A 27246-nucleotide genomic window follows, 5' to 3' on the forward strand; every position below is an offset into this window, starting at 1 on the left:
TGCTGAAGAAGGCACTATGTACATCTATCACTGAAAAATATTGATGGTCCACAAGAATAGCTGATAATAGGGTATTTATGTGGATTTTGAACTGTAGGATGTCTGGTTGAAACTATTTTACTTATAGCTATGAGATCCTGTACAAATCTCCATCCTTTCCAGTTGGGTTTCTTTATTGCAAGGATAGAATTATAGGGGCTTGTACATGGAATTATAAGCCCCCTTTTTATGTAATCTTGCATAATGGACCTCATTCCAGCAAGTACATCAGGTCTTAAAGGATTTTGGTGAATATCAAGTAGAGGCAAAGTATTGTCAATAGTTATTTTAATAGGAGTGGCTGACTTAATCTTGTCAATATCTCTACTGGAAAAGGCCCAAAGTTGCATTGAAACATCCTGTCAATCTCAAGAATAGTTTCCTCTTGTGGAGGTTCCTTTAAAATCATTATTTTCCCGATTGGTTAATATCTGATTCATTTAGTTCTGAATACATTTCACCCTTCTGGGAAAGGAATATGTGGATTATCATTGGTTTCAAGAAAATCTCTCCCTATCAGGTGAATTAGGGCAGATTTGACTAGTGAAAATATATGTTAACCTTTAACATTCCCTAGCTGGAAGGGAACAGATTCTGATTTAAAAATAGATATTGGTTGATTAGATGTCCTTACCATCCGTACAGAAGCTTAGTCTAAGGAAGAGGGCAACTTAATTGGATATGGTCAGGAACAGATAAAGTAACCTCAATATCAACAAGGCCTCAGTGTTTCCCCCTTTATATAATTTCAATTTCTCCCAAAGTATTAATAAGGAGAAGGGGCAATGCCCTCTCATAGCCCTGTTTGTTTCTGTTTGTTTTCTTTTTCTAAATCCCTTTTCAGTTTTCTACAGTCCTTAAGGTTGACCTGACTTTTCACAATAAAAACAGACTCCTCTTTCCCCTTCTCTAAAAGACCTTCGGGAAAATCTGACCTGATTGCTTAATTACTGGAGCTGTAAGTTCACGACTTTGGCAGCTTTGTCTTTTTCTCTCTTTTGAATAGTTTTAGATAGTTGATCGGCCAGAATTGCCAGTTCATTAGTACCTATGGTCGGCCAGTTTAATTTATGTTGTTTAATCGAAGTTATAAGCTCTTCATCTAGTCCTTCCAAAAATGCTGAGTTTAGTAAGGCATCATTCCGATGATCCTTAGCACTATCTGGAGACAGACCTCAGTATTGTCTGCAAGTTTTTTGAAACATTCAAAGAAATCAAGCACTGGTTCATCAGGCTCTCTTTTACATTGCTGGACCTTGGTTCAGTCCGTTTTCTGGGGGGAAATTTTAGTTATGGTTTGATAAAGTGGTGGGCTAATTACCTGCATTTTTCCCAGTCTGTCTTTTTTTTTTTTAAGTCCTCTATGGGAGTTTCCTAGCAAACCTTATTTTGCCTTTCTGTTGTTTTGTTCTTAGAAACCAGTGGGTATATTAATTGGAATAGGTCAGAATAGCCAGGACCATATGTTCTACCAGTTAAATCAAATTCCTTTGTGAACCCATCAAGGTCCTGGAGACGGTCAGGTAAATCTTCAGGTAGATCCCTTAATTCTGGTCTAGTCTAAGTAACATATACAGTCACTGGCCCCTCTGCCTGAGACCGGCTTTTCTTCAAAGGGTCCTGCCAGAATTTCTGATTTTTCTTTTCTTTCCCAGTCTATCCTGGTCTGGTTTTCTATTCTGAGAGTCCCCTAGGTCAGTAGGAAGCTGTGGTGGAAGAGGAGTAGAAGAGAGAGAGAGCGGGGAGGAGGAAAGGAGAATAAGCTACGACAACAAAACGAAGGGTACAGCAGGGCAGTTGGAAAAAAAGGAAAAGTGGGATATTGGCATTGAGCAGCTTCAGAAAACTTCTTTAGCTCAGACTCTAAAATTTTCTCATTAACTTTCTGGAGAGAAGAAGGTCTCTCTGTGCTCTGTTTTAGAGGCTTCTATTTGCAAATTGAAGTAAGCCTCCTGTTCATTCAGTTTGGTTTTAGAGCTGTTTGGTTTTTTTTTCTGTTGTGCATGCAAAAAATTAATGTAGGGGTCGAAAGAGCTCCGTTTTGCCGTCTTAAGTTGATATCGCTTCTAGATAAATCTTCCCATTTCTGTAAGTACTTGCAAGTAAAGGCTCCCTACAAATTCTACATGTATCTGCAGGAGTATTAATGGAGGCTGGGGGCTGGGGGCTTGTCAGCCTTGAAGACACGGTTTCCCAGGTCAATTTTAGTTTTCTTTTGAGATCTGCAGAGACTGAACAAATTTCTAGGGATATTGTGTAGTGGGTTGAAGTGCACTGCTTACGGGTTGCGCTCCAAGGGGCTGTCACCTCCCAGTTCGCTCCAACTCTCTTACATGTCTCTGTATCTCTCCCTGGCTGTCTAATACAAAGTGAGGACTCGGAGCACTACGTAGCCGGCCTGCTGTGCGCATCCCAAGACAAGTCAATTATTTAATTACAGTTGTGTTGGAATTCCCTATGGAGCCGAGCCCTGCTTGTCTTGAGGGGTACCCTCAGACACCTCCACATAAGTTCTTAGTCACCTAAGAATACCCAAAATTCGAGATGGGTGGAGTAAATGTCCCTTATCTTCAGAGCTGAACGAGTTCAGACTCATTTATCTAGCAAAAGGCTTTGTTCAGACTCTCAGTAAGCAATGCCAGTTGAAAAACCAAAATTAAAGACCAGCCACCCATTTTTTTCTCCTGTCCCTGAGTTATCTCAACCCTTATCTTTAGCCTGGGTTATCTCAGCCCTTATCCTTTAGTGCCACCTCAAGAATGGATGGTTTGATTGACTGATTATTTAGAACAGCTCAAATAAAGTCAGGGCCTCCTATCTTAAAATAGGAAGGCCCAGATTCCAAGAAAAACTCACCCATGTTCACCCGATGCAAAGCAGGGAGCCAATAGGGCACAATGGGCCCCTCCTTGTACCTAGCACTGGATCTACAGGGTGGTCCTGGGTGGGCTTCTTTGGAATCCTGCCGACTATGCCAAGTTAATGTCAACATAAATGTTCAAACCTGTAGAGAATTTTTATGAGTTTATTTGAGCCAAATTGACAGTTGCTAGGAAGCAAAATCTCAATGGGTTGAGAAAATGCTCCAGAGAATGGCAGTTTTGCAGCTTATTTTATACATTAGAATCAAATGAGGATATGTAGGGAGGTAGATCCATTGGTGGTAGATTAAGGGAATGAAAGAAAGCATAGCAGGAAATCTCTGGGATTGGATAAAAAGCAAAACAGACAGACATACTTCTTTTATGTTGGTGGGTACAGGAGAGTTAATAATTAACATTTACAGCACATGGAGATGGTATTGGGGGAATAAGATAACAATGAGGGGTCTGTGGTCTTCTGCCCTGGTGTCAGCGGTTGTACCTTGATGGGTCTAGAAAAGAAGATTACTCCGACATTTCTAAGGTATGTTATCTTAGATGCAAAAAAGATAATAGACAATTTCACTTAAGGTAAAAATTGAACTTTGTCAGACTCTATAGGCCTAGGACTCGCTTTCAGCTAGGAATTTTCGTGTTCAGACCATCCCATGTAGTTACTTTCAGTCTCTGAGTGTCTAGGGCCCACCATGCCGGCCTCCCCTGAATTTGCCAGGTTTAGTATGTGGCCCCTGTTTTGTCCACACCGGGGACAGAGTGGAACAGAGACACAAACCCCTTGCTGACTCCTATCACACCCCTCCTTAGACCCCTTCAAGCCATTCATCATCTTCTCCAACCGCCATGAGATCCGTCGCATTGACCTTCACAAAGGAGACTACAGTGTCCTGGTGCCGGGCCTGCGCAACACCATCGCCCTGGACTTCCACCTCAGCCAGAGTGCCCTCTACTGGACCGACGTGGTGGAGGACAAGATCTACCGCGGGAAGCTGCTGGACAACGGAGGTGACTGCCGGCCCGCCCTCTGCGCCCGGGACTGAGGCAGGGCTCCTGGGTGCGCAGCCCAAAGTGGAGGCCCTTAGCGCCCCCATCCTTCACGCTCTTGCTAATTGGCTTACATTTTACTGTGGGTCTCACTGCCTGATGCCCCCTAATTATTGTCAGTACAGCTGCCATCCTGATAATTAACAAAATGCTCAGGATTTCTTTGCAACTGCCTGGAGCATGACTCCCCAAATTCTACAATTACAGACTTGAAAGGAAAGAAGCATTTAGGAGTGGTGTACCTGAACTCTGCCTCTGTCCCAAGGCGGCCTGACCCATCACAGACTTCTTTCATTCACTCAAGACACATTTTGAACACCTGCCCCATACACACTGGGCCCTGGGAGGCTGCAGTGATCAAAACAGCCCAAAATGTGTGCCCTCGTGGAGCTTACATGCCAGTGGGAACATCAGCTGTTTTGTTTGGGAACATCAAACAAAACAAATGAGTACACTGTGGCATGTGACAGAAGAGAATAGTGCTGTGGATAAAAAGAAAGGAGGCAGGGGGGTAGGGTAGGGAGAATGGGGGTTGACATTTTAAATTGGATGGTCAAAGAAGGCCTCCTGAGAAGGTGACATCTGAGCAAAGACTTGAAAGAAGCACATTTTACTAGAGGAGTTTGTACCATTTGTAGTAGAGAAAACTTGGAACCACCTCAAATGACAAATGTCTATCAACAAGGGACTGGCTAAGTAGACTGTGATCATGTTCACACTATGCAAGAGTTTCTAAAGTAATGAGGTCCATATGTATATATTTCCATGAGAAAATCTCCAAGACAGTCTGCAGAGTAACTTCCAGAAATTTCCGTTCTCTTCATATTGGGTCTAGGTATATAAATCCTCCACCCTCTGCTCTGACCTCCTCCCATGTGTTAGCCTTCCAGAGAGCTGTAAGCAGAAGATGGTAGTCACCTCCCCTTCTCCAGGATTCTGGAAGCCAGGCTTCTCTCCCATTTAACCTCCTGGTCGGGTGGGAGACCTGGTTGAAAAGAGTTGGTGGGGCCTGGGTACCCCAGTTGAATCCAGGGCCCATCAGAGGTATTGGCAGAGGCGTCAGGATTGAGGGTGGGTCATAGAGGGTTCCTAGGATGCCTCGAGCTCAGTCCAGCCCACCCCATGGAAGTCTAACTTCCCATGACCCTCTTTTCTCTAGCCCTGACCAGTTTCGAGGTGGTGATTCAGTACGGCCTGGCCACCCCCGAGGGCCTGGCTGTAGACTGGATTGCAGGCAACATTTACTGGGTAGAGAGTAACCTGGACCAAATTGAGGTGGCCAAGCTGGATGGGACCCTTCGGACCACGCTGCTAGCTGGTGATATTGAGCACCCAAGGGCAATCGCACTGGATCCTCGAGATGGGTGAGGACCCTGCCTAGCCCTATTCTGACCCCATGGTCCCCCGGAAGCCTCATTCACCCTAGACAGGGTCACCTGTCTCCTTGTTGCCACTCGCCCCCCTCTACCCTTTACCTAGGATCCTACCACAGTCCCTCCCTCAGACCCCCAATCTTGCCCCTCCTGACTTCCTTCCCATTCCCCAGGATCCTGTTTTGGACAGACTGGGATGCCAGCCTGCCCCGAATCGAGGCAGCCTCCATGAGTGGGGCTGGGCGCCGCACCATCCACCGGGAGACAGGCTCAGGGGGCTGGCCCAATGGGCTCACTGTGGACTACCTGGAGAAGCGTATCCTTTGGATCGATGCCAGGTCAGTGCCTCCACCATCCCCAGGAGGTCTTTGTCTTTCCCTTCCCTCCAGGGCCAGGGTGGGCCAGGATCCCAGGACCTGGCAGTGAGAAGGGTGGTAAGAAAGTCTGGGGGACTTAGATCCAGAACAAGGGTGTTCAAGGGCTGGGCCCAGCAGGACTGTGGTGAGGGGAGAGACTGGGCTTCGGGAGAGGTGTGGATAGAAGAGGGTAGAGGCCAGCTGTCACCCTGCTCGGACTGCCTGGCCGAGGACTGAAATACAGCCTCCTGTTCTCACAGATCTGTACACTCTACTGGCAAAGTGTGTGGTGGGATTTCAGTCTGCCCAGGGGAAGGGGAAACTTACTCTAATTGGTCTCCCCAGAGGGGGTGCCTTTTTCTAATCTTCTCCAAAGCTCTGGGTGCTATTGGCTGCCCTGGGGAGAAGTGACGGTGAGTGGGGGGCACAGGAGTTGGGGATCCTAGACATGGTACCAGGTGGTCCCCACTGCTCAGTCGGTTGGTCTGACTTCCCCTGGCCAGCAGGGTTGGGAGGAGAAATGCTCCAGTGTGCTGAGGTGGGGGGCGGTGGGCCCAGGCCTGGCAGGGGCACCCCCAGGCAGGGTGCCCTGAGGCTGCAGCCCCAACTGGCATCCTCACTCTGCCCCGACCATGTTCTCAGGTCAGACGCCATCTACTCAGCCCGTTACGATGGCTCCGGCCATATGGAGGTGCTTCGCGGACACGAGTTCCTGTCACACCCATTTGCAGTAACGCTGTATGGGGGGGAGGTATACTGGACAGACTGGCGAACAAACACGCTGGCCAAGGCCAACAAGTGGACCGGCCACAATGTCACCGTGGTGCAGAGGACCAATACCCAGCCCTTCGACCTGCAGGTGTACCACCCCTCTCGGCAGCCCATGGGTAAGGCCAGAAGGAGCCAGCAGCCTCACTAGAAGCCCTAAAGAGAGGAGGTGGAGATGAGAACAGGATGGTGTCTGTGCTGGAACGGTGGGGGTGGGGCAACACGCTGACAGAAAAGGGCTGGCAGCAGGCAATGCTGGAACAGGGAGGATGAGAAGGGCTGAAGAGGGGTGGTTCAAGTGAGAAAAGCCAGGGAGGGGCCAGCAAGTCACGGGATGTTCTCCTCTCCCTCCACCCAGCTCCCAACCCCTGTGAGGCCAACGGGGGCCGGGGCCCCTGCTCCCACCTGTGTCTTATCAACTACAACAGGACCGTCTCCTGTGCCTGTCCCCACCTCATGAAGCTCCACAAGGACAACACCACCTGCTATGGTAGGAGGCCCCTCCCTCCAGAGCCAGTGGTAAGCTGAGGCTGCAGGGGAAGGTGTCAGCACCTATGCTGCCCATTGTAATTGAAGGTTGGGAGGGACCCAATGGGGGAGGCTCCAGGGACAGCCTCTGTAAGAAGAGGTTACACCCAAGGGAGGCACTTCTGATAGCCAAGGGTCAGCAGCAAACAAAAGTAACGAGAAGGAGGGACCCTAATCTGGGTGGGTGGGTGGGAAGTACAGACATGGGGGGACGCCCTTATGTCCTTATTGACCTGCCCTGTGCCCCACAGAGTTTAAGAAGTTCCTGCTGTACGCACGTCAGATGGAGATCCGGGGGGTGGACCTGGACGCCCCCTACTATAACTACATCATCTCCTTCACTGTGCCCGACATCGACAATGTCACGGTGCTGGACTATGACGCCCGAGAGCAACGTGTTTACTGGTCTGACGTGCGGACACAGGCCATCAAGCGTGCCTTCATCAACGGCACAGGCGTGGAGACCGTCGTCTCTGCAGGTTCTGTCTAAGCCCAGCCTGTCCCTGTGAACACAGGCGCCCCCCCCTACCCTGGTCCCCAGCACCCACTTCCTGTCCCCCTGGGTCCCTCAAAGTACTCCAACCTGGTTTCCTGATCCCTATTCCCACAGAAACCAGGCTGCCTCCTCCACCTCCCAGCCTCTGCCCTACAAACCCCCAACCACCACCTCCCCAATGTGCCCCCAGACTTGCCAAATGCCCATGGGCTGGCTGTGGACTGGGTGTCCCGGAACCTGTTCTGGACAAGCTATGACACCAACAAGAAGCAGATCAACGTGGCCCGGCTGGACGGCTCCTTCAAGAATGCTGTGGTACAGGGTCTGGAGCAGCCCCACGGCCTGGTTGTTCACCCCCTGCGTGGGTCAGTCCAGGGCCCAGGGTTAGGGCGTGTGGGGGCGGGGGGTAGAGGAAGAACAGGACTCTGAGCCTCCTCTCCCTGCACCCCTCCCCCCAGGAAGCTCTACTGGACCGACGGGGACAACATCAGCATGGCCAACATGGATGGCAGCAACCGCACCCTGCTCTTCAGTGGCCAGAAGGGCCCTGTGGGTACGAGCTTGCCCTGACTACCCTGCAGCCCTTCCCTAATTTCTCAACCAGGACATGCTCTCAGGGTCCCCTAGTTGCCCCCCTGTCTCTCAAACTCCCAGCTCAGTGTTTGTCCTCGCCACTCTCCCCTGAAAACCATGCACCCCTCGCACATACAATGTGTCCAACCCTGGAGGTGAGCAGCCCAGCAGGGTCAGGCTCTGGGACCCCAGCTCTGGTGCCAGACTCTTCAGCAGTGACACCCCCCTCTTCCAGGCTTGGCTATTGACTTCCCTGAAAGCAAACTCTACTGGATCAGCTCCGGAAACCACACCATCAACCGCTGCAACCTGGATGGGAGCGAGCTCGAGATCATTGACTCCATGCGGAACCAGCTGGGCAAGGCCACTGCCCTGGCCATCATGGGTGAGTGCTACTGGGTGGAAGCAGAGCAGGCCATGCTGGAGTGGCTGGGGAGATGGGGGCTGGCCTGGGGGCAGCCTGCCTGCCCTGGTAGGGCAGGCCCTTCAGGAAAGCTAGTGGGGAGGGCCTTCCCAAGGGTCTCATCCCTTCCTTCCATCCCAGGGGACAAGCTGTGGTGGGCAGATCAAGTGTCGGAGAAGATGGGCACATGCAACAAGGCTGATGGCTCAGGGTCTGTGGTCCTGCGGAATAGCACGACGCTGGTGATGCACATGAAGGTCTATGACGAGAGCATCCAGCTGGGTGAGGCAGGGGGCAAGGGACAGGGGCTACAGGATGGGGGTCAGAGAGGTCAGGGCTGTGGCCAGGAGCCCCTGGGCAAGGGAGTGATTGGGAATGAAAATGGGTTGGGCTCTGCTCACCACCCAAAGGGGCTCCCCTTTCTAATTCTCACTGGGACACCTTATAGGCTCATAGCCCCCCAGTCACAGGGCCAGGGGCCAGGAGGACAGACGACCTGAGAGCTGGTTTGGGTAGTGACCCCTACTAGGTCCAGGGTAAAGGTGGTGACCATCCTGTCCCTGGGCAGCACGAGCCTGCACTGAGGTCCCAAAGAGCCACTAACGTTTTTTTCTGCCTCCCACCTCCTCCCCCCAGAGCATGAGGGCACCAACCCCTGCAGTGTCAACAATGGGGATTGCTCCCAGCTCTGCCTGCCCACATCGGAATTGACCCGTTCCTGCATGTGCACAGCTGGCTACAGCCTCCGGAGTGGCCAGCAGGCTTGTGAGGGTTAGTATCTCTTGGCCCAAGTCCCCAACCTTGACCCGTCCTATCCTACAGCCCTACCTTTTGCTCCTCACCTTGCCAACAAGACTGTATTCGCCATGTAATATTCAGGGTTAGGTGCTTAGTAAGCCACCCTGTACTGGGTACTAGGGGGGAAGCCAGGGGAGAGAAGTCCCTGACCCTGTGCTCTGCAGCTACAACGTGTAGGGGAAACTGGACAATGAAGTGGCTCTGCCTTCAGTAGGAAACTGGAGAAATAGGCATCAGAAGGTAATACCAGGGCCAGCATCATGGAAGAGGTGTGCTGTGAGCTGGGTTTAATAGGAAAACTAGGATTTAAATGCGTGGCTCAAAGAAGAAGGGACAATATGCAAGGCCAGGGGTCCAGAACAATAGGAGGGTATGTGAATGGGTGCTGAGGTGCCAAGCAGGAGTGGTGGGCAGGGTTTGGGGGAGTCATGGTGATAGGCTGTGAGGTAGGGCAGGGCCATGGGTTCTCAGCCAGGAGTGCCCAGAAAGTGTTGTTTGGGGCCGATTAACCTGGTGGCAGGGAGCCAGCAGAGTGGGGGAAGAGAAACCGAGGCAGTTAGACCAGTTAGGCTGTTAGAGTAATCCTAGTATTAGGAGATGGGGCCTAAGCTGGGGCTGCAGACATTTCTCAGAGACGTTTTTCAAGAATCTGCTGACTGATTTACGAGCTTGCCCTGGGACAGGATTTTCGAAAGTGCACTCCTGGACACCTCCCTCTTTGATGTGGGTAGATGTTACAGAAATATTGGGTTGAACAAAGTTTTAGTGGTTTCTTTTTCTTTTTCTTTTCTTTTTTCTTTTTCTTTTTTTCTTTTTTCTTTTTTTTTTTTCTGCAGAACTTCTCAGAGCCTTAAATATGCTCATTGGCACTATTTTTCAAGAAAAGACTAGTGTTTGGAATTTCCCAAACTCGCTCAACCATGAATCCTTTTTTTCATGGAACCTGAGCAACCAGAATCCATTTGGGGATTCATTTGGGGACACTGTATCAAAGGATAATGGCAAGGGAGGATTCTGGGAAGTGTAGATATGACACCTCATTATAGGGCATGGGGAAAAGGAATGAGATGCTCAGGAGCGAGGTATTGGGAATGTTGAGTTTCAGGTGTTGGAGTGAGGAGAGGACAAAGAGATAACTAAGATGGAAATCTAGAGTTGGGAGTCATCCAGTGTGATTGTGTTGTCTGAACTCCCCAGATTCTCCCTAACGGCCTTTGGGGGTGCAGGGCTGTATTTGAGGGAAGCCATACTGGAGGTCATAGTGCAGGGAGAGAAAGCCCTGCTTCTGCTGCCCTCTAGTGGGCAGCTAGAGGTCTTGCAGGTGACCTCCCCGCCCAGGCTGCCGGCTTCAGATTAGGAGGCATATGTATGTATGTTGGGGAAGTGGGGAGTGTGATAGCTGGGGGAACATATCAAAAGGGAAGCAGAGAAGAACGGATTTGAGCGTGACAGAAGCCAAGTATAAAGCACTATCAGGGAGGCCCATGCCTAAAGTGTCCTTGTGTTTCAGGTGTGGGCTCCTTCCTCCTGTACTCTGTTCACGAGGGGATCCGGGGAATCCCCCTGGATCCCAATGACAAGTCAGATGCCCTGGTCCCAGTGTCAGGGACCTCCCTGGCTGTTGGCATCGACTTCCATGCTGGTGAGCCATTTGATGGCAGGAGGGAGTGGGGCATGACCTTTGGGGGTGGTGTGCTCTGCCGGGGGGCGTGGTCCAGTGTGAAGCTACCTGATCACAGCTTGAGGGGGAGGCATTTATCACAGCCGCTTCTGCCCCTCCGTCTCCCCTTCCAAGCTCCCTGGCCCCCTAGCACTCATTCATCTCTATCCTGACACGGTATGATTTTGACCCCTCGCCTCACCCCTGCCTTATTGGGCATCCTCATGTTGGCTCCTCCACCTCTAGAAAATGACACCATTTACTGGGTGGACATGGGCCTAAGCACCATCAGCCGTGCTAAGCGAGACCAGACATGGCGCGAGGATGTAGTGACCAATGGCATTGGCCGCGTGGAGGGCATCGCAGTCGACTGGATCGCAGGTGAGGATGTGCTCAGGAGGATGGGGGAAAGTGGTATCTAAGAAGGAGGGGTAGCCAAGAACAGATAGGGGAGCAGCAGGGGTATCTGGGAACTGGGAGGGGACCAGGTACATGCATTCCAACCCCACACCCCTGAGCTCCACCTACTCCCTCCTCAGGCAATATTTACTGGACGGACCAGGGCTTTGACGTCATCGAGGTGGCCCGGCTCAATGGCTCTTTCCGCTATGTGGTCATCTCCCAGGGCCTGGACAAGCCCCGGGCCATCACTGTCCACCCAGAGAAAGGGTAAGGAGCTGGACAAGCTAGCCAATCCCCATTCCTGCCTCTGGTCTGGCCCAGTCACCCAGGCCACAGCCCACACTGATGAGGCCTCTTCTCCATGTTCTGGACACTGACACTCTACTTCTACCTCCATCCCACAGGTACTTGTTCTGGACTGAGTGGGGCCAGTACCCTCGTATTGAGCGGTCTCGGTTGGATGGCACTGAGCGAGTGGTGCTGGTGAATGTCAGCATCAGCTGGCCTAACGGCATCTCGGTGGACTATCAGGTTTGGATGCAGGATGGCCCCGAGGGTGGACCCCATGCTCTGGAGGGAAGCTCCTCTTATCCTCTGCCCTACTCCTGTTCAAGTCTCCTTGTAATGACCCCCATTTGGTAGGAAGACAATGGACCCAGCGAGTCGTGGGGTCTTCTGGCCCCCACCCAGAGTATGACTTGTGCCATCCCAGAGATGCTGGGTGGGAAGTCATTCAGCAGTGGGGACTAGAGAGAAGCCTAGAGGTCAGCAGGTCAGAGGGCAGGAGGAAGTGGAGGAAGGAGGAGAACGGCATGAGTCAGGAGTGAGTGGGACACTCCCTGCTGCCTGGGACTGGGGGCTGACAGGAGCCTGGTGCCCTGGAGATGAGGTGGGTGCCTTGGCGTGTAGGACGGGAAGCTGTACTGGTGCGATGCCCGGACAGACAAGATCGAGCGGATCGACCTGGAGACAGGTGAGAACCGCGAGGTGGTTCTGTCCAACAACAACATGGACATGTTCTCGGTGTCTGTGTTTGAGGATTTCATCTACTGGAGTGACAGGTGAGGGCTTCCGTCATGGCCTTCTCTTCGGCCGTCTGTTCCCTCCCTCCTTACCCTAGTTGACATTTTGCTCATGGCTCTTCCCTTCCCCTAGGACTCATGCCAACGGCTCCATCAAGCGTGGGAGCAAAGACAATGCCACAGACTCTGTGCCCCTGAGAACGGGCATCGGCGTCCAGCTCAAAGACATTAAGGTCTTCAACCGGGACCGGCAGAAAGGTGAGGCCAGGCCCTGGGCTGGGATTGTGTACCCCAGAGGACCCAGAGTGAAGGGGGCTGGGAGAGAAGACCCAAAGGGGCGCTTTCCAGTGGCCCCAGAGACCCAAGGGTGGTGAGGAGATGCCAAGGAGCTCCAGGACCCATCTGGTGTTGGGCACAGGGGCCTGGAGGGTTGTTTAAATTGGAGAAACTGAGGCAGAGCAGGGTGCCACCCAGAATTTCCACCTCAGCTGAGATGACAGAGGCACCAATGAGTCCTTCCCAAAGGTGAGCCTTGCCCTCTGTAACCTCCTCCTTCCCCTATGCCCTCCCCCCAGGCACCAACGTGTGTGCAGTGGCCAACGGTGGGTGCCAGCAGCTGTGCCTGTACCGTGGCGGTGGGCAGCGGGCCTGTGCCTGTGCCCACGGGATGCTGGCTGAAGACGGGGCGTCATGCCGTGAGTACGCTGGCTACCTGCTCTACTCAGAGCGTACCATCCTTAAGAGCATCCACCTGTCGGACGAGCGCAACCTCAACGCTCCTGTGCAGCCCTTCGAGGACCCTGAGCACATGAAGAACGTCATTGCTCTGGCCTTCGACTACCGAGCCGGCACCTCCCCAGGCACCCCCAATCGCATCTTCTTCAGCGACATCCACTTTGGGAACATCCAGCAGATCAATGACGATGGCTCGGGGAGGACCACCATTGTGGAAAGTGAGCCCAGATTCCAAGTCTTCCCAGGATGGGAGTGGGGGGAAGGGGGAGGGTCAGCAGAAACTCAGGGTAAAAGGGCTGGCAAATCTCAGCCAGCCCACCCCTGCCCTGTCTGAATTCCACCTCTGCGTCCCCAACAGATGGCCAGCAGGTCACACCGTGCCCACTGTAGTTACTTGGATATTTCTCCCCCTTTGGAGGCAGAGTTGGCTCCCTCTTACTTCCCCCTCTGGTCCTGGTTTACCACCAGGCTGCACAGAATAAGCCCCAGCTCTACTCTGTGTGGCCAGTGCTCACGGCACAGGCTGCAGAGACAGGCCGGGTTCAGGCCCCGACACAGGATTTCAGTCACTTGGGCAAATTTCCTATACTCCCCAAGCCTCAGATTTCTTGTCTATGTAAAGAGACGGAAGCACCCGAGGCAGCAAATGTAAAAGCCTAGATCAGCACAGGACATGTGGTGACGCTCCATGAAGGGTAGTGGGTGCTAGAGCTATCATCCTAAGACAGCCTTTCAGGTCTTTGAAAACTGCAATTTTGTTCCACAACAGTCTTCTCTTCTCCAGGCTGGAGAAGGACCCCGAGGTCCTTTGTCTCAGTCATGTGTTCATGTATTCATTCATCCCATTCAGAAAGACCTGCCAAACAGTGAACTAGGTGCCAGGTATACAGTGGTGATGAGAACAGACCTGTCCTTTCAGCCTCCTCGGGACATTTTCTGCTTCACATAGTCCCGTCCACATGTCTGTCTAAAAATGTAGTGTCCTGTGCTAAACTTGATACGCTGCAATCTTGGCTTGATCAGCAGAGACTGGCAGAACGGTCCTCTCCCGTCAGGCTATTGTTCAGGCTACAATACGCCTATTAAGGCAGCCTTCTGACAACCACTTCGTCATACAGAAGCCACTAAACCCCTGAGTCTTTTTTCTCTTAAGTGACTGCTCCCCTGGATCTCCCTCATTGTGTACTTACTTCTTTAACCTAAGTTTAAGATGTCTACAGAACAATCCAGTTCAGGGTCTTTTTAAGTAGGAATCTTCCCAGTACAGCCCAAGTAGGGTTTGATTTACTGAAATCCAGTTCGCATTCAACATGGCAGAACTGTAGCTCAAGGGAAGTTAAATCTACCCAGTGGTGGGAAGACACGGGAAAGGGGTCAAGGAGATGAACCACGGGCCATTTGGAAATAGGGTGCTACAGGAGGGATTGGAGGCACCAAGGGCTGTGCTCCCACATGCTCCCCAGCTCCCACAGTTCTGTTCCAACCCCACATATGCCAGGGAAGTAGGTGCTACAGGCTGCTCCCCTTAGCTCCTGCCCAGGCTGTTCCTTCAGCTCTATTCTCTGGTCCTGTCCTGACCCATGGCTGCTCCTATCTCCTCATAGATGTGGGCTCCGTAGAAGGCCTGGCCTATCACCGTGGCTGGGACACTCTCTACTGGACAAGCTACACGACATCCACTATCACCCGCCACACGGTAGACCAGACCCGCCCAGGGGCCTTCGAGCGCGAGACAGTCATCACCATGTCTGGAGACGACCACCCTCGAGCCTTTGTGCTGGACGAATGCCAGAAGTGAGCTGCCAGGCCCGGGCCTGGGGAAGGGTGGGCCGCAGGGCGGCAGAAACTGCCCCAGGCAGACCTGGAAGGGCGGTGCAGGGGCAGAAGAGGTTGGCTCTAACCTGAGATCGGCCACTTCCTTGCTGTTTGACCTTGGACCAGCTGTGTGACCTCTCTGAACTTCAGTTTCCTCTTCTGTAATATGAGGATTATAATATTTCAGGGGCCATGTTTCCCCGAAAAGAAGACCTAGCCAGACCATCAGCTCTAATGCGTCTTTTGGAGCACAAATTAATATAAGACCCAGTCTTATTTTAATATAATACAAGACTGGGTATAATATAATATAACATAATATAATACCGGGTCTTATATTAATTTTTTCGCCAAAAGACGTATTAGAGCTAATGGTCTGGCTAGGTCTTATTTTTGGGGAAACAGTACCTGAACCTAGGGGAAGATGTGGGGGCTGTGGAGGACCTTCTGAGTTGGTGATTAATTGATTCATTCATTAGAAGGCCATGTTCAAGGCACATAGTAGGTCCTCTGTATTTCTGGGACTCCAAGCTTAAGGCAAAGATTACTCACTAAACACCTGCTCTGTGGACACCTTGAGCTGGGCCAGTTCAAGCCGCCTAGCTGGGGAGAGAGGCCATATTGGTGGGAAGCGCTGATGACCAGCACAGGACTGTACACGATGACTGAGAGACACCACGGAGGCGGCAGGTTGGCACAGGGCCCGGAAGTGGAAAGACCAGGGAAAGCAGAGCAGACAGCGGAGTGCTTTCAGCAGGAGCCGGGGGAGGGAGAGCTCTAGGCAGGGAGGGGCTGCAAGGAGCCTCCCACGCCCATTCGAAGGGCTCCCCTGGTGGGAGGCTGAGGATGGCTCAGGAGGCTGGGCTCAGGTTGCAAAGGAGTCCAGAACACAAGCCAGGTAAGTCCACTGGCCGGAGAACAGCTCCGGGGCCAGAACTTCAGAGGGGTGGAAGGAGGAGGGGCACAGAGGTACCTGCTGAGGAGCCGAGGGGAGGCAGGGCAGCTCCTCTGATAACACTGGAGAACAGAACACTGGAGAACAGAACTGGCTTCTGTGCAGCTCAGTCGTTCTCAAACTCCAGGATGCGTGAGGATCGCCTGGGCAGCGCTGGTTCCCCGACCCCACCCCAGGCCTAACCCAGTGAATCTCTGGGACCGAGGACCCAGGAATCACTGTCACAGCCAGTGTGGTGCTTGACCAGTGCTGACGTCTTCCACATCCATGTCTGGAGCCATCCCACCCCAGAGAGGAGCATGGCCTGGCCAGCCTGCTCCACCGCCTCCTTTACCGAGAGGAGGCCAGGAGGCTCGTTCAAGGGCAGAGCAGGGCCTCAGACCCCAAGTATGCAAAGGCCTTAAATTATGGAGAAGGAGATTCTCAAGAGCTTCTTAAGGGCAGGATTCATGCATCCCCAGGACCTAGGACACAGTAGACACTGAACAAGGGTCTCCTGGACATGGAGAGAAGAGAGCAGTTTATAAAATAATAGAAAATACTCACAGAGCATTTACTGGCTGTCATCAAGATGAATATTAACTTATTTAATCCTCAAGCCACCCTATAGGAGAGGTAGTAGTATTATCCCCATTTCATAGAGGAGGAAACTGAGGCACAGAGAGGTTAAGTAACTTGCTAGGGTCCCTAGCTGCAAAGTGGTGGAGCCACAACTAGAACCCCAGAGCCTGACTCACTTGGCTACACTGTCTCTCAGTAAGTGCAGATGGTCATTACGCAGACACTGAGGAACATTTGCTCTCACAGACTGCATATCCAGGCCCTTCCTGGACACTAGGATTGTGTTGGCCTTGGTGGCTCGGGGGTTCCCTGTGGTACTGGGGTCTGGGTCACACCCTAGCTGACCCCTGGATTCTGCTCATCTGCACGCGCTGGCCTGGGCCCTCCATGGCAGACCCCTTGGCTTTGACTCCTCCCTATGGCTCCCTCTTCCCCCAGCTTGATGTTCTGGACCAACTGGAACGAGCAGCACCCCAGCATCATGCGAGCAGCCCTGTCAGGAGCCAATGCCCTGACTCTCATCGAGAAGGACATCCGTACGCCCAATGGCCTGGCTATTGACCACCGTGCTGAGAAGCTCTACTTTTCTGACGCCACCCTGGACAAGATCGAGCGGTGCGAGTACGACGGCTCCCACCGTTATGTGAGTTTCCAGGGCAGGCAGGACGGGTGGAACAAGGGGGCTGGGGTCGGGGTGGCCTGCCAGCCAGGAAGGAGACCACCCAGGCGCAGAGCAGCAGAAAGGGAGGCCACGTGCTGGCAACAGCCAGGCGGATCGTGAGGCGTCCAGGCCAGGCCCTGACATTGCCACTTAGCTGTGTGACCTTGTGCAATCCCCACCTTCCAGGCTTGTTTTCCCTTATCAATTAAGTGAGAGAGGTGGCAAGATGCCTCTGTGGGTCCTGCCCATTCTGTGGCAGCGTCTAGGGGACCTAGGGCAGGGCCAGGCCCCCCGGTCCCTGGAGCCAGCTGCAGGGGTGTGGAGGCCGGGCAACAGGCCTGAGGGATACCCGTGACGGCGAAGGCGCTGTGTCCACAGGTGATCCTGAAGTCGGAGCCGGTCCACCCCTTCGGGTTGGCTGTGTACGGGGAGCACATCTTCTGGACTGACTGGGTGCGGCGCGCTGTGCAACGGGCCAACAAGTATGTGGGCAGCGACATGAAGCTACTGCGCGTGGACATTCCCCAGCAGCCCATGGGCATCATCGCTGTGGCCAATGACACCAACAGCTGTGAGTGGGGCTGCTGCCACCAGCCTCGCTGTCCTGCGCACCGTGCCAGCACACATGCACGCACACATGCACGCACACACCGCCCACTCTGGTCTCATCCACATCCTCGGACACCCCAGTAAATGTTCTCACCATTCCTCCCACCCAGGGCTACACGTCCCCCTGAACCTGATCACACACACACAGCCCCAGCTCTGCCTGCAGCACCCTCTGTACACGTGCACAGACACACTCCCACACTGGGCCTAGCTGGCCGAGTGTCCCCAACACAGACCTGAAGCTTTCCTGGGCCACTCATACAGGCCCTGGGGGCCCCACCACTACACACATAATCTCAAGGCTCCTTAGACTTGAATCTCCCCAAAGCATGCCTTGAGTTCCATATCACCCCACCTAAGAGGACACACATCTTCCACCTCCGCCCCCCCATCCCAAACACCTGGCCCTCCATCACTGTGCTGCAGCCGGTGCCCAGGAGCTCAGTGAAGCTGTAGGAGTGGGTGTGGGTGCACAGCAGAGAACATTCCTACCTCTTTATCCTCCTTCCCTGCTCAGGCGAACTCTCCCCTTGCCGCATCAACACTGGGGGCTGCCAGGAACTGTGTCTGCTCACCCACCAAGGCCATGTCAACTGCTCCTGCCGAGGGGGCCGCATCCTCCAGGAGGACCTCACCTGCCGGGGTGAGAGAGGGAGTGAGGGAAGAAGGCACTGGTGGGGAACCCCAGGCTCTCCCTGGGGACCAGCTCCTCCCAGACTCTCCAACAGCCCAGCTCCTTGATCCTTTCATTAAGGAGAAACTGAGAATGACTGAGAATGACCTCAGTCCCTGGGGGAGAGGGGTGTGGGCACAGAGGGCCCCAGGGCCCTGGATCATGAAGCCCCTTCCCTCCCCCACAGCGGTGAATTCCTCTTGCCGAGCACAAGATGAGTTCGAGTGTGCCAATGGTGAGTGCATCAACTTCAGCCTGACGTGTGACGGCGTCTCCCACTGCAAGGACAAGTCTGACGAGAAGCCATCCTACTGCAGTAAGGAGCTACCTCCCCCAGACCCCTGGCCTCCAGTGACCAGCCTCAGCCCCCAGCAGGGCAGGCCATGGGAATGAGAGGAGCAAAAGCTCCCTGACCCAGCTCCATGGCCCGGGAAGGAATTTGGGGAGCTCATGGAGGGCAGAACCACCGTGAGCGCTGTGCCAGACCCGTAGCCGGATCTGCACAGTTTGTGAAGGGAACAAATGCATACCATCTCATAAGAGGCAGCCCTTTGCTGTAACTGCTGCTGACTCAAGGCCTGCTTCCCCACCTGCAGACACGCGCCGCTGCAAGAACACCTTCCGCCAGTGCAACAACGGGCGCTGTGTGTCCAACATGCTGTGGTGCAACGGGGCAGATGACTGTGGGGACGGCTCTGACGAGATTCTCTGCAACAGTGAGTGGGACACTGTGCCCGGGCCTTGGACCCCCCCCAAACTCTGCACCCTCCCCACCTTAATGGGCTTTGGGCCCCAGAGCCCAAGGGGTCTGGTTCAGGGTACTCTGTGACAGGCTTTGGGCCAGGAGATCTGGCCTGTGCCCTCCTGGGCCCCAAGGGAGGACTTGACCTGATGGTACCCGGTGGGCGCTGTTCTAGAAACGGCCTGTGGTGTGGGCGAGTTCCGTTGCCGGGACGGCACCTGCATCGGGAACTCCAGCCGCTGCAACCAGTTTGTGGACTGTGAAGACGCCTCAGACGAGATGAATTGCAGTGAGTGGTACCCTCTTCCTGAGCCCTCCTTGGCTCCTGCTGTGCTGCTCCCCGTCTCCTGCCCAGCCTTCCTCTCTACCTTCCCTCTGGGCCCACCGGGCTGCCACAGTCCCCTCCCTCACAGCCTGCCTGTCTCACTCCTGTCCCTGCCTCCAGGCCTGGGCCCCCTTGGGATTCAGGGAGAGGGCAGTGAGTGGGGGACAACGCCCCACCTGAAGGACACTGTTCAATTTTCCAAAACACACGAAGGCCCCAATGGGCCAGTAGTTGCCTGGGAGGGTGATTGGAGGGAACCTGAGGTCACTCCTCACCCCTACCCCCACCAGGTGCTACCAACTGCAGCAGCTACTTCCGCCTGGGGGTGAAAGGCGTGCAGTTCCAGCCCTGTGAGAAGACCTCCCTCTGCTACGCGCCCAGCTGGGTGTGTGACGGCGCTAACGACTGCGGGGATTATAGCGATGAGCGCGACTGCCCAGGTCTGGACGGTAGTCGGGCGTGTGGGGAGCCGTGGGCCCCCGAGGGGAGCAGGGCCCTCATGCCTTCCTCACCCCCAGGTGTGAAGCGCCCCAGATGCCCCCTGAATTACTTCGCCTGTCCCAGTGGACGCTGCATCCCCATGAGCTGGACATGTGACAAGGAGGACGACTGTGAACACGGCGAGGATGAGACCCACTGCAGTGAGTGACCTCAGCATCCCATCACCTGAGCTGGGAGCCCAGGGGACCTGCAGTGGGCCAGGGCTTCCCCGGAGCCACTAAGACCCAGTCCAGGCCCCACCTCTTAGCTCCCTCCCAGGAAATGCCCTCCTGGGAGAAGGGTACCCAGGGCCTTCACCCCAGGCCCCCCCACCCAGACCCTAAGCAGAGGGGTGTCATCTCTCCAGCTAATGCTGAGCCTCCACAGAGGGGTACCAGGGGTCTCTCTCCCATTCATCCTGTGACACCTGAGTGACCCACTGGCCCCTCCCCCATCTAACTGTGGCTTCTGACTGCCCCAGACAAGTTCTGCTCAGAGGCCCAGTTCGAGTGCCAGAACCATCGCTGCATCTCCAAGCAGTGGCTGTGTGACGGCAGTGACGACTGCGGTGACGGCTCGGACGAGGCAGCTCACTGCGGTGAGGGGTGGCCGGGGTCAGGTCGGGGAGGCGCCCCAGGAAGGACAGTGCAGCACAGGGGATGTCATCCCACTGCCCAACTCTCCTCTGCCTGCTCCTGATCTCTCAGCAGCTCTCTGTTCCCTCCACAGAAGGCAAGACGTGTGGCCCCAACTCCTTCTCCTGCCCTGGCACCCACGTGTGCGTCCCCGAGCGCTGGCTCTGTGATGGTGACAAGGACTGTGCTGACGGTGCTGATGAGAGCGTCACAGCTGGCTGCTGTGAGTGACGGGTCGTGAGGAGTGGGGTGGGCGACGGCTGGCCAGTCTCGCTTTGCACAAGGGACACTGAGGTCAAGGAAGGGAAGTGCTCCAGCAGGGGTCACTCAGGCCATTAGTGGCAGAGCCCCATCTACAACTCAGGTGTCTGGCCCCCTATCCACTGCTCTGCCCGTTCTGCCACGTGGACCACAGGAAGGTCTGGGGGTGACAGTCAACAGCTGGTCAGGCAGGGGCAGAGGGGCCATGTCCTCCTCTGTCCACAGTATACAACAGCACCTGCGACGACCGCGAGTTCATGTGCCAGAACCGCCAGTGCATCCCCAAGCACTTTGTGTGTGACCATGACCGTGACTGCGCCGACGGCTCCGATGAGTCCCCCGAGTGTGGTGAGCCCTGGGGCCATGGGGGAAGACAGGCCCTGCCCTCACAGTGATGGGTTTTGTCCAGGCCACCAGCCTCACCTGTCCCCTCTTCCCCCAGAATACCCGACCTGTGGCCCCAATGAGTTCCGCTGTGCCAACGGGCGCTGTCTGAGTTCTCGGCAGTGGGAGTGCGATGGCGAAAATGACTGCCACGACCAGAGCGATGAGGCCCCCATGAACCCACACTGTACCAGCCCAGGTGAGCCCGATGCCTGACTCCCCGCTCTCGCCTTGCCCCTCGACACCTGTTCCCCATACGGCTGGGGACCCTGCTGACCTGCCACCTCCACCCTCCCTAGAGCACAAGTGCTACACCTCCTCGCAGTTCCTGTGCAGCAACGGGCGCTGCGTGGCCGAGGCGCTGCTTTGCAACGGCCAGGACGACTGTGGCGACGGCTCCGACGAGCGTGGCTGCCATGTCAATGAGTGTCTCAACCGCAAGCTCAGTGGCTGCAGCCAAGATTGTGAGGACCTCAAGATTGGCTTCAAGGTGTGCCCCCCCCTAGGGTGGGAGCTTCCACACCCCCAAGCCTGGCTGGGAACTTTTTTCTACCATTCATTCATTCATTCATTCATTCAACAAAGGCTCACACAGCACCTGCTCTGTCAGGCAGCATTCTAGGCGGCGGGGACCCAGCAGTGAACAAAACAGAACTCTGCTTGGTTGGGTTCTGCATCTATTTGGAAGGTAGAACCAGCAGCTTTGCTGGAAGATGAGAGAAGGGCTGTGAGAGAAAAGCGTGTGCAGATGTCAAGTAGGCCCTGCACAGGTCTGTGGTTCAGGGAGGAGGCCAGACAGGAGAGTGACATCTGGGAGTTATCACCATAGAGACGACATTTAAGTCGAGTCTGGATCAGATTCCCAAGGGAGTGAGCAGAGATGGAAAAGAGGGGAGGTCCGAAGCCTGAGCCCTGTGCTCGGCCACCCCGAGGGCTGGGAGGTGAGGGAAAGCAGCGGAGGCCCCTGAAAATGGGCAGGTGCTGGGGCTAAAGAAGAGCAAGTTGAAGAAACCGTTGGAGAGGAACCCGATCAGCTCTGTCAAATGGTACCCACGGGCCCAGATGAGGCCTGAGCACCTCCCTGTGGACGTGGAACCATGGTGGTTGGGGATTCAATGTAGCGGTTTGGGTGGGCCGAGAGCCAGATAACCCGCGTGCTTGGCTCAGTACCTGGGTGCTGCCTGCCTCCCCCAGCAAGGCTGGGCTTCCCTGGCAGAGCCAGCTACCCGGGCTGAAGGGAACTGGAGCCCCATGAGGGCTTCTGACCCCGGGTCTCTAGGGTGGGAGGCTATCAGCTCACGGGGAGGCCCAGAGCCCTGCCCCCTCCCCAGCCAAAGCTCCCTGTGCCTGCAGTGCCGCTGCCGACCCGGCTTCCGGCCGAAGGATGACGGCCGCACTTGCGCTGATGTGGACGAGTGCAGCACCACGTTCCCCTGCAGCCAGCGTTGCATCAACACCCACGGCAGCTACAAGTGTCTGTGTGTGGAGGGCTACGCCCCCCGCGGCGGTGACCCCCACAGCTGCAAGGCTGTGACCGGTGAGATGGCCCAGGCAGCCGAGGGCTGTTGTGGGGGGGCTGGGGAAGCAGAGCTCATGACAGGCTGGGGACCGGGGCTGCCTAGAACATGCCCCCGCTAGCGGCTGAGCCAGAATCCTGTCTCCAGATGAGGAGCCATTTCTGATCTTCGCCAACCGGTACTACCTGCGGAAGCTCAACCTGGATGGCTCCAACTACACCCTGCTTAAGCAGGTACCAGACCTCTCCCGACTGTGTCCCAGGCCCAGAGCTCCTGTCCTCACGCAGTACAGGCCACGTCCTCCCCACTGGCCCGTGGCCACCCCTCCTGTCTCTGCAGTCATCCCTGTCCCCCACCCCCAATCCAGGGCCTCAACAACGCCGTCGCCTTGGACTTTGACTACCGAGAGCAGATGATTTACTGGACGGACGTGACCACCCAGGGCAGCATGATCCGAAGGATGCATCTTAATGGGAGCAACGTGCAGGTGAGCCTGGGCAGCCCGCGCCCCAGCTGACACCTGTGGGGTGCAGAGAGCCAGCCTCATTGCCCCCCAACAGGGCGCTGTTTCAAGGCCATCTCCCCTTCTCCGCACCCACCTCCCACAATGATTTTCTTCACCCCCTTCCCTACCGAATCACTACATGACTGCTTGTCTTCGCCTTTTCCTCTCTAAGCCTAGAGGAAGACCTAGGAGATTTCCTCTTCTTCTATCCCCAATTACCAGTAAGTTCCCCCCTAGGTCTGACCTCCCTTAAACCCGTGCTCCCAGGCACTGTGGTGGTCTCGCTCATCTATAGACCCCTTTCCTAGAACCTCAACTGACACCAGGCCCCAAGCCGCGCCTTTTCTCTCCATGGTCCGCCCAGCCGAGCTCCACGCTTTCCACGTGGGGAAGCTGAGCCCCAGAGAGGCTGAGAGTCCTACCACAGGGCATCCAGGCGCTCCCTTCCCTGCCCGCAGGTGCTGCATCGGACTGGCCTCAGCAACCCCGACGGGCTGGCTGTGGACTGGGTGGGCGGCAACCTGTACTGGTGTGACAAAGGCCGGGACACCATTGAAGTATCCAAGCTCAACGGGGCCTATCGGACGGTGCTAGTCAGCTCTGGCCTCCGTGAGCCCAGGGCTCTGGTGGTGGACGTGCAGAATGGGTAAGTGGGCACGGAGGGTTGAGGGAGCCTCTGCAAGCAGCTGACCTGGCACACTCAGGCACCCAGGCCCAGCCTCCCCGTATGCAGGTGGAACCTGGAGGGACCAGTCACTTGATTTCTTGGGGCTCACTGCCCACCCACCTGCCAGGTACCTGTACTGGACAGACTGGGGTGACCACTCGCTTATTGGCCGGATTGGCATGGATGGGTCTGGACGCAGCGTCATCGTGGACACCAAGATCACGTGGCCCAATGGCCTGACCCTGGACTACGTCACCGAGCGCATCTACTGGGCCGATGCCCGGGAAGACTACATTGAGTTTGCCAGCTTAGATGGCTCCAATCGTCACGTTGGTCAGTATGCCAGTGAGGCTGCCTGGGCACAGCACACCTGATGGGGATGGAGAGGAGCTGCAGGGGTCAGGCCTTCAGAGTAGCATAAAAGCCAGAGGGCATGGTCCAAGGACACCGCCACTAGTGGTGCGTAGGTTCAGAGCATTGAAGGGTGCACCACTGGGATCAGCCCAGGCGTGCGGACCCTTCCCATGTACAGTGCCAGGTGATGCGACCCCAAGGCAGACGGGAGTGGGAGGCCTGGGATTGGGGTACTTCAGTACTCCCCACTTCCTGACAAGAAACCTAATATAATATCGTGACGCAGAAGCCTGCTGTCAGACAGACCTGGATTTGAGTTCCAGCTCTGCCACTTATTAGCTGTGCAACCTTGGGAATCCACTTACCCATCTGGAACTGAGGCTAACGCCTACCTTACAGGGTTGTTTATGGGGATACGAGGGTACAGCAGGGAAGGCGCCCAGTACATACTCAGGGCTGCCTGCCTCCCGGGCCTATCCTCTCCACCATCTGCAGTGCTGAACCAGGACATCCCGCACATCTTTGCACTGACCCTGTTTGAGGACTATGTCTACTGGACTGACTGGGAGACCAAGTCCATAAACCGAGCTCATAAGACCACGGGCACCAACAAGACGCTCCTCATCAGCACACTGCACCGGCCCATGGACCTGCATGTCTTCCACGCCCTGCGCCAGCCAGATGGTAAGCGACCAGGGCTTCCTGCCAGATGCTGGGAGATGCAGGAGGCTGTAGACAGGCTCTGGGCTGGCTCTTGGGAGCTCATTCCAGCCTGGGGCCAGCGCTGGAGTCTTGTAGCAGCAAGGCCTTGAGGCCAGTCAAGTAGGGTGGGTCTGGGTGCAGACCACTGAGGTGGGACCCTGAAGGCAGGCAGGCCGTAGCTGAGGGAGGGCGCAGGTGAGGCAGTGTGTGGGCTTCAGGACTGTTCTGATCCTGGGACCTCAAGAGAGCCCTCTCCTGTCTTTGGCTTCAGCTCTCTCCCAAAAGAGCAGGATTTGGACCCATCCCACACCTGCCCAGGATAGAGGGAGCTGGGCAGCCTCTGAAAGACCAGAAAATGTGTTAGCAGCTAGTGCTGCTCTCACTCTGCCAGAGGCCAAATGGCTCAGGGAGCAGTGGTCCACAAACTGGCACAGTCGGCCGTCCTTGAACCACTTTTTCTCTGGCAGTGCCCAATCACCCCTGCAAAGTCAATAATGGTGGCTGCAGCAACTTGTGCCTACTGTCCCCTGGGGGCGGCCACAAATGTGCCTGTCCCACCAATTTCTACCTGGGCGGCGACGGACGCACCTGTGTGTCCAACTGCACAGCAAGCCAGGTGAGGCTCTTCCCCTGGGCCCCCATTCATCATTGCCTCATTCCCCTGACCCCCCACACCAGTAGTCCCACTCTTCCTCGGACCCCAACACCCTTTCTAATGTCCTCATGCATCTGGTTTTCCCACGCTAACACCCCTACATTTCTTGCCTACCTCTTGTCTCCCCACAGCAATACTTTTACACCCGTCACCTCACACAAACACCCCTACACCCTAACCCTGACCCTCCCTCACCAATACCCCCAACCTTACCTCCACACAGATACTCCCTTGCCTGGCCTTCCTGCACTCATCATATCCCAACCTTCCATCCTGCTCAACCTTCTCCCATAATACCCTGACCCTGCTGCTCCTTGAAACATCCCAGCCCCTCAAAAGAAAACCTTCTGAGTTCCCCAGACCCCCACCAACCCCTCTTGCCCCCACCTGCCCTCCAGTTTGTGTGCAAGAACGACAAGTGCATCCCCTTCTGGTGGAAGTGTGACACAGAGGACGATTGTGGAGACCACTCAGACGAGCCCCCGGACTGTCGTGAGTGCCCAGAGCAGGGGTGGCAAGAGGGTCATGTGTAGGGGCAGCCGGACTCCAGGGCCCTGTGTGGCCCGCCCACCCCCAGCCCTTCTGATGCTAAGCCTCCCCTCCTGGCAGCCGAATTCAAGTGCCGCCCAGGACAGTTCCAGTGCTCGACAGGCATCTGCACGAACCCTGCCTTCATCTGTGACGGGGACAATGACTGCCAGGACAACAGTGACGAGGCCAACTGCGGTAAAGGGCTGTCCAGCCACTGGCTGCCCTCCTTCCCCTCTTTGTCCTTCCTTGGGATTTGGGGGTTTCATACTGTGCTCCAAGGGCGAGACAGCTCAGCCCACAGGCGCCTCCTCTCCAGGCTGGCATCCTGCTGCTGCAGGCCCTGAGCCTGCCTGTCCCGCTGAGGGGGTGGGGCACCAGCGCCCCGCCCCTGAGGCCTCCATCCTTTGAGTTACCCTGCTCTCCTCCCCACCCCACACAGACATCCACGTCTGCTTGCCCAGTCAGTTCAAGTGCACCAACACCAACCGCTGTATTCCCGGCATCTTCCGCTGCAATGGGCAGGACAACTGTGGAGACGGAGAAGATGAGAAGGACTGCCGTGAGTGCAGCCCGCTGTGGGCAGGGAGCAGGGTGCTGGGAAAACAGGCACCCAACACGGTGCATGTTGGCATCTTCCCAGCGCTGTTTTCCAGTGGCAATGTTGCTCTCAAGTAATGTTATTAGAGGGCAACATATGTTATATTGAGTGTGACTTGGTTGCTCATAAAATCATCGTGCTCGGTAGAGAGATGTGCAGATCCAGAAAATAAAAAGCACTAAAATTGGAAATAAACTGTACCTTCCTCCCAAGACATTGCTGGCAGTGCCTGGGGGAGTGGGGGAAGGGCTTGGAAGAGGGAGAAGATGGTGTTCTTAAAATGTGGTGGGAGGCAGAGCATGCGGGTCCTCATGTTCTCCCCTGCCCCGCAGCCGAGGTGACCTGTGCCCCCAACCAGTTCCAGTGCTCCATCACCAAGCGCTGCATCCCACGAGTCTGGGTGTGTGACCGCGACAATGACTGTGTGGATGGCAGTGACGAGCCCGCCAACTGCAGTGAGTTGCCTGGCACCCGGGAGCCTAGAGCCTGCCTCCCCACAGAAGCCCCCTCCTGCCCCCCCACCCCTCCACCCCCGGCCTC

At 55.3% G+C, this 27246-nt stretch overlaps 1 protein-coding gene across 1 annotated transcript in view; it reads left to right on the forward strand.

The window, feature by feature from the left end:
• Positions 1-27246, forward strand: part of LRP1 (LDL receptor related protein 1) — an 84453-nt gene that overhangs the window by 46863 nt on the left and 10344 nt on the right. Inside the window, exons 24-66 of the mRNA XM_081061436.1 lie at positions 3726-3923; positions 5122-5326; positions 5509-5673; positions 6334-6578; positions 6818-6949; positions 7239-7466; positions 7674-7848; positions 7942-8036; positions 8292-8441; positions 8601-8741; positions 9096-9230; positions 10768-10899; positions 11164-11298; positions 11457-11586; positions 11724-11850; positions 12229-12380; positions 12475-12599; positions 12917-13294; positions 14681-14870; positions 16846-17050; positions 17447-17639; positions 18195-18320; positions 18538-18666; positions 18947-19066; positions 19268-19381; positions 19708-19857; positions 19936-20058; positions 20379-20495; positions 20627-20755; positions 21019-21141; positions 21236-21376; positions 21477-21667; positions 22531-22714; positions 22842-22927; positions 23062-23181; positions 23658-23845; positions 23994-24199; positions 24716-24904; positions 25390-25538; positions 25976-26069; positions 26187-26303; positions 26548-26667; positions 27039-27161. Coding sequence (XP_080917562.1) covers positions 3726-3923; positions 5122-5326; positions 5509-5673; positions 6334-6578; positions 6818-6949; positions 7239-7466; positions 7674-7848; positions 7942-8036; positions 8292-8441; positions 8601-8741; positions 9096-9230; positions 10768-10899; positions 11164-11298; positions 11457-11586; positions 11724-11850; positions 12229-12380; positions 12475-12599; positions 12917-13294; positions 14681-14870; positions 16846-17050; positions 17447-17639; positions 18195-18320; positions 18538-18666; positions 18947-19066; positions 19268-19381; positions 19708-19857; positions 19936-20058; positions 20379-20495; positions 20627-20755; positions 21019-21141; positions 21236-21376; positions 21477-21667; positions 22531-22714; positions 22842-22927; positions 23062-23181; positions 23658-23845; positions 23994-24199; positions 24716-24904; positions 25390-25538; positions 25976-26069; positions 26187-26303; positions 26548-26667; positions 27039-27161 — 6675 coding nt within the window. The remainder of the gene's footprint in view (positions 1-3725; positions 3924-5121; positions 5327-5508; positions 5674-6333; positions 6579-6817; positions 6950-7238; positions 7467-7673; positions 7849-7941; positions 8037-8291; positions 8442-8600; positions 8742-9095; positions 9231-10767; positions 10900-11163; positions 11299-11456; positions 11587-11723; positions 11851-12228; positions 12381-12474; positions 12600-12916; positions 13295-14680; positions 14871-16845; positions 17051-17446; positions 17640-18194; positions 18321-18537; positions 18667-18946; positions 19067-19267; positions 19382-19707; positions 19858-19935; positions 20059-20378; positions 20496-20626; positions 20756-21018; positions 21142-21235; positions 21377-21476; positions 21668-22530; positions 22715-22841; positions 22928-23061; positions 23182-23657; positions 23846-23993; positions 24200-24715; positions 24905-25389; positions 25539-25975; positions 26070-26186; positions 26304-26547; positions 26668-27038; positions 27162-27246) is intronic.

The sequence above is a fragment of the Rhinolophus hipposideros genome, assembly GCF_964194185.1.
Source record: "Rhinolophus hipposideros genome assembly, chromosome: 9".
Classification (NCBI taxonomy): domain Eukaryota; kingdom Metazoa; phylum Chordata; class Mammalia; order Chiroptera; family Rhinolophidae; genus Rhinolophus; species Rhinolophus hipposideros.